Source organism: Arctopsyche grandis, chromosome 1, assembly GCF_051622035.1.
Source record: "Arctopsyche grandis isolate Sample6627 chromosome 1, ASM5162203v2, whole genome shotgun sequence".
NCBI classification, from domain to species: Eukaryota; Metazoa; Arthropoda; class Insecta; order Trichoptera; family Hydropsychidae; genus Arctopsyche; species Arctopsyche grandis.
In genome coordinates this window covers 30,624,277-30,637,854 of record NC_135355.1, presented here as the reverse complement: position 1 = coordinate 30,637,854, position 13,578 = coordinate 30,624,277, and the positions used below count along the sequence as shown (strand labels likewise).

Here is a 13,578-nt window from a genome sequence, read left to right as displayed (position 1 = left end):
ATTTGATTAGTTGAATCGCACGATCACAGCTTTATTCGTTTTCGTTACTCTTAATTGGTTGTGTACGACACCTCATCAAATCTTCGGTGAGTCGTTTTCATTTTGATAACAGCAAACTTTTTTCAAATCTGTTTTACTTTTTCTCGTAATTTTTATTTAAATATATTAAGATTTTTTTTCTTTTAAAAATGGAAGAAAAAAATAATTCAGTAAAATATTTACAAAATTCGCGACTAGAACTTACCGAAAAAGTCGCTATAAAAGCATTAGGCTGCCTCACGCACAATTTAATTATTTCACAGCCTGCAACTAGTAGATCTTTTAGTTACTCGCGAAAATTTAATCCAGACATTTATAAAAAATACAATTGGTTAACGGGATGTACAGAAAAAAACGCGTTATTTTGTTATCCGTGTCTTTTGCTTGGAGGCGAGTCGCCAGGCGAAGCATCTTGGACGAAAACAGGAGTTATTGACTTAAAACATTTAAACGATAAAATTAAAAAACACGAGGGAAGTGTCGAACACTTTAAAAATGTGTGTAATCTCACGATTTTGGGATCGGCTAACATAAAAACCCATTTAAGCGAAGCTTGTCGGCGGGAAATAGATAAGCATAACGAAAACGTCAAAAAAATCGGGATGTTTTATTTAAAATTATTGATTAAATTTTGCGGTAAATTTGAAATGCCAATGAGGGGACACGATGAAACAGATAATTCAAAAAATCCAGGAGTTTTTCGGGGGCTTCTAGAATATTCACAAAATTTCGACGATTCTTTAAAAAAACATTTTCAAACTTCTTCGATTTTTAAAGGGACATCAAAAACTATTCAAAATGAACTTTTAGATTGTATTTTGAACGTGTGTAGGGAACAAATAAGTGCTGAAATAATAAAAACAACTTATCTAGCTGTTATGGCAGATGAAACAACCGATGTATCGATGCATTGTCAACAGGTTAATGTTTTTCGTTACGAATTAGGGGGTAAAGTTTTTGAAAGGTTTTGGGGTTTTTTTTAATCCGGAAAATAAGAGCGCAGAAGGTTTAGCAGCATGCATTACTGAACAATTAAAACTAGTTTTAAACGATGACAATGAAAAACTTATTGCTCAAACTTACGACGGTGCCGCTGTAATGAGCGGAGAGAGGGGAGGTGTACAGACAATTTTGAAACAAACTTATAAAAATGCACACTTCCTTCACTGTTATGCTCATCAACTTAATTTAGTTGTTGAGAAAGCCGCGTCGCGAAACCAGCAAGCACGAATTTTTTTTAGCAATCTTACTGGAGTACCAGCGAATTTTTCGAAATCTTCATCGCGTTTGGACGCACCCCTTTAATAGGTGGTGAATTTTGCTAGTTTTTTTTTTCAATAATACTTAAATCCACATGTAAGTGGTCGTACGCCAAAAATTGTGCTTATTTTGTCCTGTTATGACATGATAGAACAATTATGGTGACATTTTTTAGACATCTTTTCAGTGCAGCCCCGCCACTAAAAATTATCACGAGCCGCCACTGATCCATACAAGAAGGTTTTACAATACAACTTTTACGTTAATATATCCATGAAAGAGTATTGTTTTCAGAAACATAAGGTAAATATATATGTACATATATTTTAAGCTATCTATTGTTATAGTAGTGTTATTTTTTTAAACTTTACTGTTAAATTAAATTAGTAATTTTATATAAAGTTCTTCGCTTAAAGGAGTGAATAAATAGTGATTTCCCCTAGATAAAAGCCCGCATTGAAATTGCTAGGTATATTTAATACCCGAGTCAAATTTAACTCGCAGAGGAAATCCGAATCAAACTCTTTTGTTTACATTCAAGTTGCGATGTAGCTCAAAGTTGATCATGTATCGAACGGGCATCTTGGTAACAATATAGCGAACCAGCCGAAGTTTAATTGTACTTTTTATAAATGGATCATAAATAATTACAAGCCTTTGTAACATAATGCTTATTATGAGTTCAGAAAATGGTTTCGAAAACATGTTTCACGAAACCGTCCCTACAGAATTACATGCACATACATACATATGTATTGACTTTATCTGATCATTATTAAATAATAGGTTTATATGAATAGTAAGGTACCAAAAATGGTTCTAGTCGCTTTTTATTTTACTTGTGATCTTTCTTCTCGTTCACTCAATACTGAGCATCGTCGTCTCATGAAAACTTCACTCCACTTCCCCGGTACTGGAAGCCCGGTACGGTAGCAAGCTGATAATAACGCATTAAAAGATCCCCCTGACTCTATGATCTGACTCATCCATTGTATTGAGGATCTTCCCCTTGCACATGCCCCCCCTCGTGGTCCAGGTTCTATCGACGTATCTAGACAACATGTCTGTAATACGATATTCCTTTCACGGGCTATGGGGAATCTTTCCGCTGCGCTACAAATGGTTGCAAACAAAGTGGCAGCATGCTCATTTCGGGTCTACCTCACGGGCCGGAATGTGAAATGATCGAAAACGCAAATATCGGCTGGCAAAGATCTTAAGTCGAAAGATCAAAAAAAAGGGTGCATGGTAAACGGTACATACTCACTTAATTTGCGCGAGCAGGGTACAACAGGAACAAGAGGAACAGGCTTTTCCTCCCGTATTCTGCGCGCGCACATTAATACGGGATTAGCAAGAGAGATAGGAAAGGAGATGCCAATTTTACAGGAACCGTTTCAATGAAAATCAGAAAAATTGGAAAACTCTGATAAGAAACGATCGACCTGGAGTCACAAACCAAGGTCTGGCCAGCAGCGGAACTCTAGTGGGACTCAAACTGGTGACAACTCTGCTCGAAATCATAATATGCTAACCACTAGTCCACACCGTTGATTTTTATATTTATATTTTAAACTCTTGAGGGGTGGAGACGTTTGTCCGATTTTAAGTTAACGGGATGTGGAGCATTTGCCTTCAGTACAAAATTATGGAAGTATAGCCGTTTTCGATTACAGTATAGTGAGCGTCTTTGATATATCCTCTATATTATAGAGGATATATCATAGACGCTCACTATACTATGTCGTTGACTACTTTATTTTTAATGGTAAAAAAAGAGAATATTGTGACGTTACTTAATTCCTTTTTTGGCGTCGATGGTATTAATTTAGCGTTCATTATCACTAATTCAGTCATACAAAAACATAATACTGTATTCAGCATTCATTGCAATTCAATGATAAGAAAAATAATTCATTCAAAAAAATTTTTAAACATAATTTATATTCATTGAAATATATATTAAATATTAAAAATTTGTTTAATCCTGCAAATAGTTTTTTTCTGTCAATTTACCCATAGTATTGAATTTAAAAGCTTAAATTATTTCTTTTAATAATGCTCGACGATATTACTGTTACGACCAAAGCTGACTACTGCTAACCTGTTTATATCTATTTGACGTTTCACGTTGCTAGCTGTCAAATACCATACAGGTCACATTTTTATACAATATTAACACCGCTATTGTACTTTTGTGCATATTATGTTCTGTTGCTACATTAAGCTTTATATAATTGACATATAAATTTGTGCAAATGTATGTATTGTAAAAATTTTGTACATGGGATTTGTAGGTTAGAAATTATGAAAGTCAATCCAGAGCTGCAGGCAGTGCTGCTATGTGGAGGTCCCGGATCTCGATTACCAGAGCTAAAAGGAGCACCACCAAAATGTTTACTTCCCGTTGGGCCTTATCCGCTTATTTGGTATCCTCTAAATATGCTGCAGAAACAAGGCTTTCAAGGTATAGTACATTTATATCTGAACTAACTAATCCATTTTATCTTACATTTTCACACTATTCGTAATATTTCAGAGGTGATAGTCATTGTATTGGACTCCAAAAAGACCGAAATAATTGCAGCCATAGACAAATGCAATTTCAAACTATCTATTCAATATGTATCGATACCAGAAGATGAAGATCTAGGCACAGCCGACTCTCTAAGACTCGTCCGAGAGTACATAATCACCGATGTATTGGTCATATCTTGCGATTTCATAGCCGACGTCGACCTGAGTGGCATGATAGACTTATTCAGGCGTCACGACGCCTCAGCCGTTGCTTTAATGTTCGACAACGGACCACAAGAGTTCATCCAATGTCCAGGACCAAGCAGCAAAGTCAAACCGGAACGAGATCTTGTTGGGATCGATAAAGAAACCCAACGGTTAGTCTTCTTTGCTAGCGCCAGCGATTTTGAAGAAGAAATGAAATTGCCGAGAGCGCTTTTGAAAAAACATCCAGTCTTGTCGATGCACAGTAAATTCCTTGATGCACATGTATACATTTTTAAGAAGTGGGTTTTGGATTTCTTAGATGCTAAAAAGCATTTTTCTACGATCAAAGGTGAACTTTTACCGTTCATCGTAAAGAAGCAACTGAGCAAACCGACTCCGAATCATAGCGATGAAGAAAGACTTTCAAAAAAAGTTATAGATGAAGCTGATATATTTAATTTCATCTGCCAAGACCCCTTAGATGAAAAAATTAGAAAGTTTTCATTTTATAATGATCATTCGCATGGAATGAAAGGCTGTTATAACAATGATGTTATACGTTGTTATGCCTATGTTGCAGAAAAGAGCAGCTATGCAATTCGAGTTAACACTTTACCTACTTATTGCCTCATCAATAGTAAAGTAAGTATGATCCTATTCTAGTCAAAGTACTGTCAACTTATCTGGTTTTAAAATTTTGATAATTTATACGCATTTAATGTAAAAAATATTTTTTTATAACTTGATTATATAATGTATCATAAATAGGTTAAACATTACCTTACAATTTTTATATGCATTTTTATTATGGGCCAGTTAATATAGTATGTAAATAAACTTTCTCATTTGTCAAATAAATTTACTAGAATTAGCTTTTATGAATTATATTCCATTGTTGTAATTCCATTCTCATAAAATTTAATATTTTCAGATCATGAAGATATGGGACGATATAGCCAAAGATAGTCCATTGGTCAAAATACATGTTAACAGCGACGTTAAGAGCAAACAAGTAGATGACTTGACAATAATCGGTGAACAGAGCAATATCAGCGAAAAGACGTCTTTCACTAGCAGCATAGTAGGCTCTAATTGCATGGTTGAAAACAAAATACGAGTAATAAACACCATCATCATGAACAACGTCACTCTCAAAGAAGGGTATATATTGTTGAAATATTCCATATTTCGATTTATTATTTATTATGTTTAATTATCTATATTATGAATTTTAGGTGTGTGCTACAAGATTGCATAATTTACTCAGGAGCGACGGTTCAAGAAGGCTGTTCTTTGAAATTGTGTATAGTTGGTCCCGATTATGTAATACCCAAAGGAACAAATGGATCGCAGCAAATGTATTCGAAAGATGAAGATATGATAACTGTCGGTTGATGAATTGTATTGAAAATGAGTAAATATAATATTTATTTAATTTGTACTGATTTTTATTACTGTCGGTCCATTCGCGTGCACGCTTTCAATCTCCGTCACTTTGCATCCAGTAATTGTGTATCAATTTTTTATCGGCGTTAATATACCTGTTTGAATAATTTACAAATCAACTTTTACTAATTGAAATACTACGTACTGTGTGTAATAATTGTAAATTTTCCTCTGATCGTCAGCTTTCTCAATTTCTCCGAAAGTTATTTGTCAGTGTGTCGAGACAGATAAATGTCAAAAGATGTCGTTCCAGTTGCACGTGTAGTAAACGATGTTTTTGTCCATATAAGGTGCAAATGTACGATGACTGGTTTACATTTATTATTATAATACCTATATCAACACCATGACCCGAATGCGTGTGATTGATGGGATTCCTATAGGACACTGGAACCATTATTATTATTTTCTCCATTTTTAAAGTGTGTTCCAATCTTAAAATTAACTCTGTCTGTCAATTTTTTTTTTTTCATTTTATAACATCACAAATACTTTATTGTTTTAAATTTTATACATATTCCATAACAACGACATTTTTGCAATATATTAATTCATTCTATACCATAATTCGACAAAAAAAATCATCTATTTATTATATTTCAGTCACCAAAATATTAATGAATAGATCCAAAAAATTTTGCAAAATTTAATGCAATAATTTGATGCAAAATTTAACTCTTTTATCATACAAAAATAGTTCATTTATTTGTTAACTCACTATGGGCCACATACATACACATACGCTGTGTTTTTAATAAAACTCATTCAAAGGCCGTCAATGCAGCGTGTTTAATACAAAAAAAAGTAGTATTTAAAAGATTTAGTTTCAAACTTCCATTCATAGATATCAGACCAGAATATCTTTATCCAAAATATCGATAAATAAACGTAAAAATATATACATATATGTATATATTTCTATAGTTTAAAGCTTTTATTTTCAAGGAATTCATCGTTAATATTCCAAAATTCAGAAAATATTTCAAATCCTCTGATATCAAAATTCACTAGTGTTTTCTTGGATAGCATACATTCTTATGATATTGAATCATTCATTCAAATGAATAACACAATGCTCTAAAAGACAGATATCGTTTTATTTCGTGGAAATATATTGAAATGCATGTAAATTTATCACAAAAATGAATTCAGCAATCGCCACAGCTTGAGAAATACTGATCTGATCATTTATTCGGTTGAAGACAACTGTAAAGAAGCTGTATTCCAATTTTCAATTTAATTGATAGAAATTTTTAGGAGAAATATTTAAGTTTTTGAAAATTCTTGGTGTCATAATGAGTTAATATCAAATAAAAATATTGCAAAAATACATACTAATATGTATGTATGTATAACGGATAGGGATTCCAAATATTTCTCAAATGAATTATTCAAATATCAAATATTAAAATCATGAAATATTCAGGTATTCGAATACAAAAATATATGTATAGCTTTTTAACAAAAACGAGCATATTCATAAAGACAATATTTAAAAATACATATTTTAAAACTAAAAGTTCATTGAAAGTTACAAATTTCAAATTTGTTCGCAATTTCGTCTTGATTGATCCTGCTATAGTAAATACTCTTTCAGTTGCGGTTGATATACATACATATGCTTAATAGTTAATAAATAATTATACAATATATTTAACGTCTCACTTCTTTTTCAAAATGGTCGAACATACTTTTTGATTTTTTCATTATGTCTTCGCAAATTGGGTCATTGTGCCAATTAAATCACAACAAGTAATAATCGAATAAAATTTAAAATATTCGGTTTTTCGAGTATCCAAAAAAGGCCGAATATATTCGTATATCGAATATTCGATTGGAATCCCTAATAACGGAACATAAACTATACATTATGGGGGATGAACGAATGAGACGACTGGCATGTTAATGCACGTGTTTATTATATGACAGCTAAAGGCAGAGTGAGTAGCGGCTCTCCGAACCCAGCCGAGTTGGTCCCCACTCGCAGGAAGGCAACCAAACTCGACCATGTCGTATAAGCGAGCTGCCACAACATTTTTAATTCTAGGTAACTGAAAACTCCTTCAACAATCAACTCTAAATTTCTCCTTCAACCTAAAGCCTCCTTTCAAAGATATGTATAATGTACCTTCTCCTAAATTCTTCTTCTACATCTTACATACATATATCTTCCATCTAATTATACAATACAAATGAGATGTACATACATATAGTATGAGTATCATATGATAAAATGAACTCCACTTTTTTTTCACTCGCAAAACCCAAACTAATTACATATATCAAGTTAATTTATCATAAATATCTTTATTATTAAGAATAAACAAACTCAGAATGTGTACATGTAACATTGCATATCTAAATAATAGGTGTAATGCAAAAGACATTTAGATCATATCATAACATAATACCTATAATCAAATACATATTTGACAATCAAAACAATCATTGCTCAACGAACACACGGGAGCATATCAATTCGACACACAACGCTTATAAATTCCATCTAGATGATTTGACGCAATATCACACACAAAACGTGCTGTACATCAACATCTACACACATACATAAATCGACTAACGTATTAGGAACAACAGCATACGGCAAAAATTTCGCAAAATTCCACAATGCCATCATTAAAAAATTTGTATTAAAAAAACTAGACGGGGCCGTTGGGCAATGAGGTTTTCAAATCGAACATTTTGCACATTTCACACCGACCGACCTTTTTCGCGCTATTTCGCGAAACCGCTTCGACTTTCTCCTATGCAACGCGTGTGTACGAACGATAGATATAATAGATCGATATGCGGACAACAGATTGAGAAGTACAGGCGCACTCAACATCGATACTTTCGATCTTCAAAATGGTTTGATGAAATGTGTCACGGTTGTACGGTGATTCGAGACCTTCGCAATTTGCAGCACAATTGTCAGTATATTGTATTTAGCAATTAAACAAGATGTCCGCACAAATGCTAAAGGTTAAAATGCATCTTCAAATGCAAAAAAAAATATCGTTACACGCAAAAAATTTGTATTTCCGTTTGTTCTGTACAGTATTGCCAATAATGTAGATATACAGTCGTGGTCAAAAGGATTAAGCCACTAGTAGAAATGCTTTTGACCGAAAATACTATTAAATCCTAAATATTTGAGTATTTGAAACAGCCACTACATGTATCTCATCTTATTTTAACACAAATCATTGATTAATAATTAAAAATCGATCAATATGCGTTTTTTTTTTTTTTTTTAATTAACTGCATCCTCTTTTATTAAAAAAAAAATGCCAAAATCCCGGGAATCGAGTAAAAGAGACAGGATTCAGATTGTTTAAATACATTTTCAAGGATCGCCATAAAATTTCCAAATAACTTAAATTATCGTGATTTATAAATCCAAACGACACTTAAGGGATACAGTGAGAGTGGTTCTATAAAAAAAATCGATCAAACAGGCTTTAATAATGATGAAAACACTATAAATATCTCATTTTAACGACGCATGTCTTTAGAAATGCCAAAAACAGTCCTTCCATGCTGGCTGAAGAAGTGAAAAATCACATTTTCTTTGCGATGGGGGTTGCAAAGCCAGAAAGAAGCCAAAAGCTATATTTATATGTATTATACATATGTACATGATAACGTCTACAATTTTTTTTTTTTCAATTTTTTAATCGTTCCAATTTTTTTCGGTTTCTCCCGCACTTATGCACGCTATTTTACATTCTCATTTGTAACACATATTTCAATAAAATATGTAAAAGTATACAATTATTTGAACCTAATTCTTCCCGCATCAGCATATTTTGATGTCCGTAATTTTTCCTTAAAGCGCTTTCTTACAAAATAAACAAAAGTATAAACACAGATTACCCAAACACAATCTGCTTTAGGGTCATCGACTTTAGAGAGTCTTTAATTAATATTATGTATTAGATGTATTATGAACATTTATAAGGATTGTAAATAGGTTTTTGAGCTCTTTTTCCTATTATGCTGTAGATTAACATTAGAATAATATAACTATGATTACTAACCAAATTAAATTAAATTGTAAAATAGAAAATGATCAGTAGATCAGTAGCTATTAAAATAGATATAAGATGTATTGAGAACATAATTTCGTAATAATAAAAAGCATTTAAAAATCAAAAAAATCAAAATAAACAAAAGCTAATGTGAAGATTTTAAATTCAAAAATTTGATTCACGATTTTGGTACTCTTACCTCATCCTGTAATCGAATTGTATAAACTTTTACACTGTACAAAACGGATTCATAAAGTTGCAACTGTCTAAATAATACTCAATTGGGTCCTGTTTTTCAAAACTTCTTCCATGTTTGCAGTAAAAAAATATTAATCATGTCATCAAAATAATAATACTAACGTATTTATAAAGCTTGCATATCTCACAATTTTGCATAAGCTTGTAGCGTCGTAAACCTCTCATTAAAAATTTCATCACCTCATTTTTAATAATGGTTATGTTAAATTCGTGATCACAATCAACACATTCAAATATATTAAGTTGATTTAAAAAAAATCTAAATACGAAAATAATAATAAAATAACCGTAGAGTATAATCGAGGCTTTTTGTCTGTAGTAGGAGTCGTTTAAAATTCGAGCGATTCCAACTCCGATTTCGCGTCACACTTATCTTTTTAATTAATAATGTATTTGAATATTGAATAACTAACTTGGAGTGAATCAAAAATACTCGTAAATCAAAAACAAAAGATGTTTCTATCTTTGACTTTTTCTCATATTTAGGTCAAATTGATGAGAGGCCTTGGGGACGTCATTTCAGTTTTTCCAAAAGGAGGGGGGGGGTAAAAGTTGACTATTTTGTGCTCATCAATAGTGATGTATTATGTCCAAAACAATACTGTCATACTTTTTTATTAAATTGATTTGTTTGTGAATATAATTTATACACATAAACTATGAATCTACTTTTTATTTATACCTATTCCATTACCAATAATTCGATAAATCGGGTTATTTGTCAGTTTTCAGTGATTTTTCTTACTTCCTTTAATTTTTTATATTTTGAAAATCGCTATTATTTTTACTGTAGACGCTGTAGAGTCGGAGTCGTATCATAAAATAAAGTTGGAGCCAAAGTCGGTTAATTTTGAACCGACTCTACAGCCCTGGTATTTCATCAATACTCCCGGTCTGGCCAGATCTGGGGGGAGGTAAATTATCCTCCCTGCCTACCCCCCCCCCCCCCTACCCTTTAAATGATATCCTGAGAGACCTGATATTTGCCAAATCCGTCACGCCAAAAATGTATAAATTTTATTATTTTCGTGTATGCTTTTCGTAATACATACATATGTAGGTACAAAATAGTCGAATAAAAAAAAGTTAATGATATGCGGCACCTATACATATTTGTACTCCAGAAATAGTCAAAAATTACATATATCCGAGAGAGGGTCATGTTTGTTGTAATGGCTCGACAGCCCTGAAAATATCAAACATTTTAAATGCGTAGAATAAATTGAAATTTATAAAAACGCCTAAAATATATACATAAATACAAAAAAAGGCTTAAGTTTAGTGCAAACAAAATGCACATATTGTTTGAGAGGTGTCAAAATGTACTCACTACGCAACGTCACCTTCGAAATTCACATACATATACATATGTATAGTTACAAGTATTTTGTATCTACATACATATTATATATATGGTAGTCAACAGATTATGTATGTATGTATATATTAAATGTAAACTTATTTTACAGCACATTGTGCAAATATTTGTAATTGACAGAGAAATGTGATATTTAAAATGCCCACCTTATTCTGGAAAACAACATAAATATTCCTGCCATATTTCGTAATATGTATGTAACTCAAGGATTTCATGCGAAAATGAGAATGCTAGTCTTCTTCAAATATGTACTATAAATCAGCAGTAAAAAGGTAATCTTATAAATAACAATTCGACACATTTCGAACAGTGATGTGGAAAAAAGCCCTACGGTAAATTAACCATTCATATAAGGAGCGCTTGCAATTCTTTCGCCAAAACCGGCCCTGCAAAATTCCAATTTAACACAATTGCAACTGCCACTGGTTTTTATATGTATTTTTTTCACTATTGCTATTTATTTTTTGCTTATTTTATATTTGTTGCTCTCGTAACAATTACGTGATCGAATGTTAAACGATCACGCATGTGTCGTGCATTGTCTGAAAAGCCTAGTTTTCAGAACGGTTGTTTTTTTATTTGTTAATTTATGACCTAAACGCACAGTTTGACTGGCATGAGCGCACGCACGTATTTTCAATGTTGTTAAGCGTAAAGATAATAATAAAAAAAAAACCATATACTTAAACGAATCTTCCTAGTGTTGCGTCACAATTACGTGAAATTTTTTACTCTTTTGTATTGAATATAACAAAAATAATAAGAGCATAATGACTGAATCGTAACAATACATGTGGATAAATTTCTTACTGCCTATATACGAAAAAAAGTACTTATTAAAATTTGTATGTCTGTTACCTTTTAAAATGCAATCAGTAATGAGCGATAAGTTATGGCACAAAACGCCCCATTTAATTTGTACTTTCTCCGTATTTCAATATTTTAAGCATGTTCACAAAATTTTAATCGATTTTGCAACATTAAATTTTATTATTCAGAATTAATCTTTCATTATGTGTATAATAAAACCTCACGCACTCTCACCGTCATAACCAATCTTACAACAGAAAATACGACACTGAGTTTGCCTTTAATCTTACATCCATCATCCATGCTTTTAGGACTCGTATACAAATACGTATATGGCCATTCAATATAAATTCCAATGCAATACAGATAACGTAATCGCAATTATAATATTCAAGGTTCAAATCCACTCTTCTAATGTCAACAAGAGAGTATTGTATTAAAAAATGTAAACAAATCGTAAAATCTCTTTTGAAATTCACGGGTCAAAAACCCTCATCTCGAGTAGCAAAATCAAAACATTAAAAAAAATTATAATACTCCAGAGGTGCTAAAACGTTGCGCAATTTCGTTACGCTACGTAAAATAATTATTGAAATTATAATATACACTCGTAGTTCCGCACTTATGCATTCACAATTTACATGATGATATGCATTTTTTAACTCAAATATATATAATTTTTTTTCTCCATTCATTTTATTCGATCATCGAAACGATGTCATAATTATTGAACTATACAACTAACATTGCGCCATCGTGCTTTAAGTACGTGTTTAAACTGTAGATTTATTTATTTAAAAAAAATCACATTTAACCTTCTGACTCGAAGTGACATTTTGCTTGAATCGTCGTATCAATGATTGGTGAATTTTATCGATTCTTCTGATGCTAATGTTATTACATTATAATTATTTTGTTGTGACAAGTATTATGCAAGTCTGATTGTATTGAAATTTTAAAAAATATGAATAAAATGTTGTTTTCAGTACAAAAAATCAATGCCGAATCATAAAAATAGTTATAAAAACCTCTATTGCGTTAAAGGAAAATTTTAAAAATAACAATCTGACATTACATATTAAGCGAATGTTTTATTCATAAATTTTATAAAATTATTTATTATTATTTTTATATATTTAAATTTAATCATAACGACATAACACGTAGCCCCGATTCTTTGCCACGGCTAGAAAATTAATATGCATTTATTTTATGTGATAATAATTATAAAATCATAATTTGAATGAGTATCCATTAATATGGCTTTTCATTTAAATGTTTACTAAAAAATCTTTGAGAACCACAACACGTGAACGGTTAATTTAAATATAGTATTTTAATCATTACTCATCGTATGATTTCAATATACATATAACATTTTTATCGTGACGCATTAGCAGTAATTTCATTATTTATTTAACTAAATTTTTCCAAATATTTTGTTCTATTTAATTACGCACGATCTTTGGGCTATTTTATTGTTAGTTTAGATTTTTTTTAAGAAGCCTGAAATTCTGTTGATAGCCATAATGTGTATAACCATCATAAATTGTACAACTTTGAATCATTATATCAAAAATAGGAAGCAATTCCGCACATTTTTTTCATATACTTAAAAAATATGAAATT

At 31.6% G+C, this 13,578-nt stretch overlaps 1 protein-coding gene across 1 annotated transcript; it reads left to right on the top strand.

Moving 5' to 3' along the window:
- The first annotated feature begins 3,366 nt into the window (after positions 1-3,366).
- Positions 3,367-5,578, top strand: eIF2Bgamma (eukaryotic translation initiation factor 2B subunit gamma). The gene is made up of 5 exons (XM_077442576.1): positions 3,367-3,455; positions 3,597-3,766; positions 3,839-4,665; positions 4,955-5,184; positions 5,259-5,578. The coding sequence occupies exons 2-5, from the start codon at positions 3,607-3,609 to the stop codon at positions 5,416-5,418; spliced, it is 1,377 nt and encodes a 458-aa protein (XP_077298702.1). The 5' UTR covers positions 3,367-3,455; positions 3,597-3,606; the 3' UTR covers positions 5,419-5,578.
- The last annotated feature ends 8,000 nt before the right edge of the window (positions 5,579-13,578 follow it).

What these genes read in the sequence shown, in the direction of transcription:
- eIF2Bgamma (XM_077442576.1), top strand. Translation starts at nt 3,607, where the DNA reads ATGAAAGTCAATCCAGAGCTGCAGGCAGTGCTGCTATGTGGAGGTCCC. An exon ending in GCAGAAACAAGGCTTTCAAG is followed by an intron (nt 3,767 to 3,838) that starts GTATAGTACATT and finishes GTAATATTTCAG; the next exon opens with AGGTGATAGTCATTGTATTG. An exon ending in ATTGCCTCATCAATAGTAAA is followed by an intron (nt 4,666 to 4,954) that starts GTAAGTATGATC and finishes TAATATTTTCAG; the next exon opens with ATCATGAAGATATGGGACGA.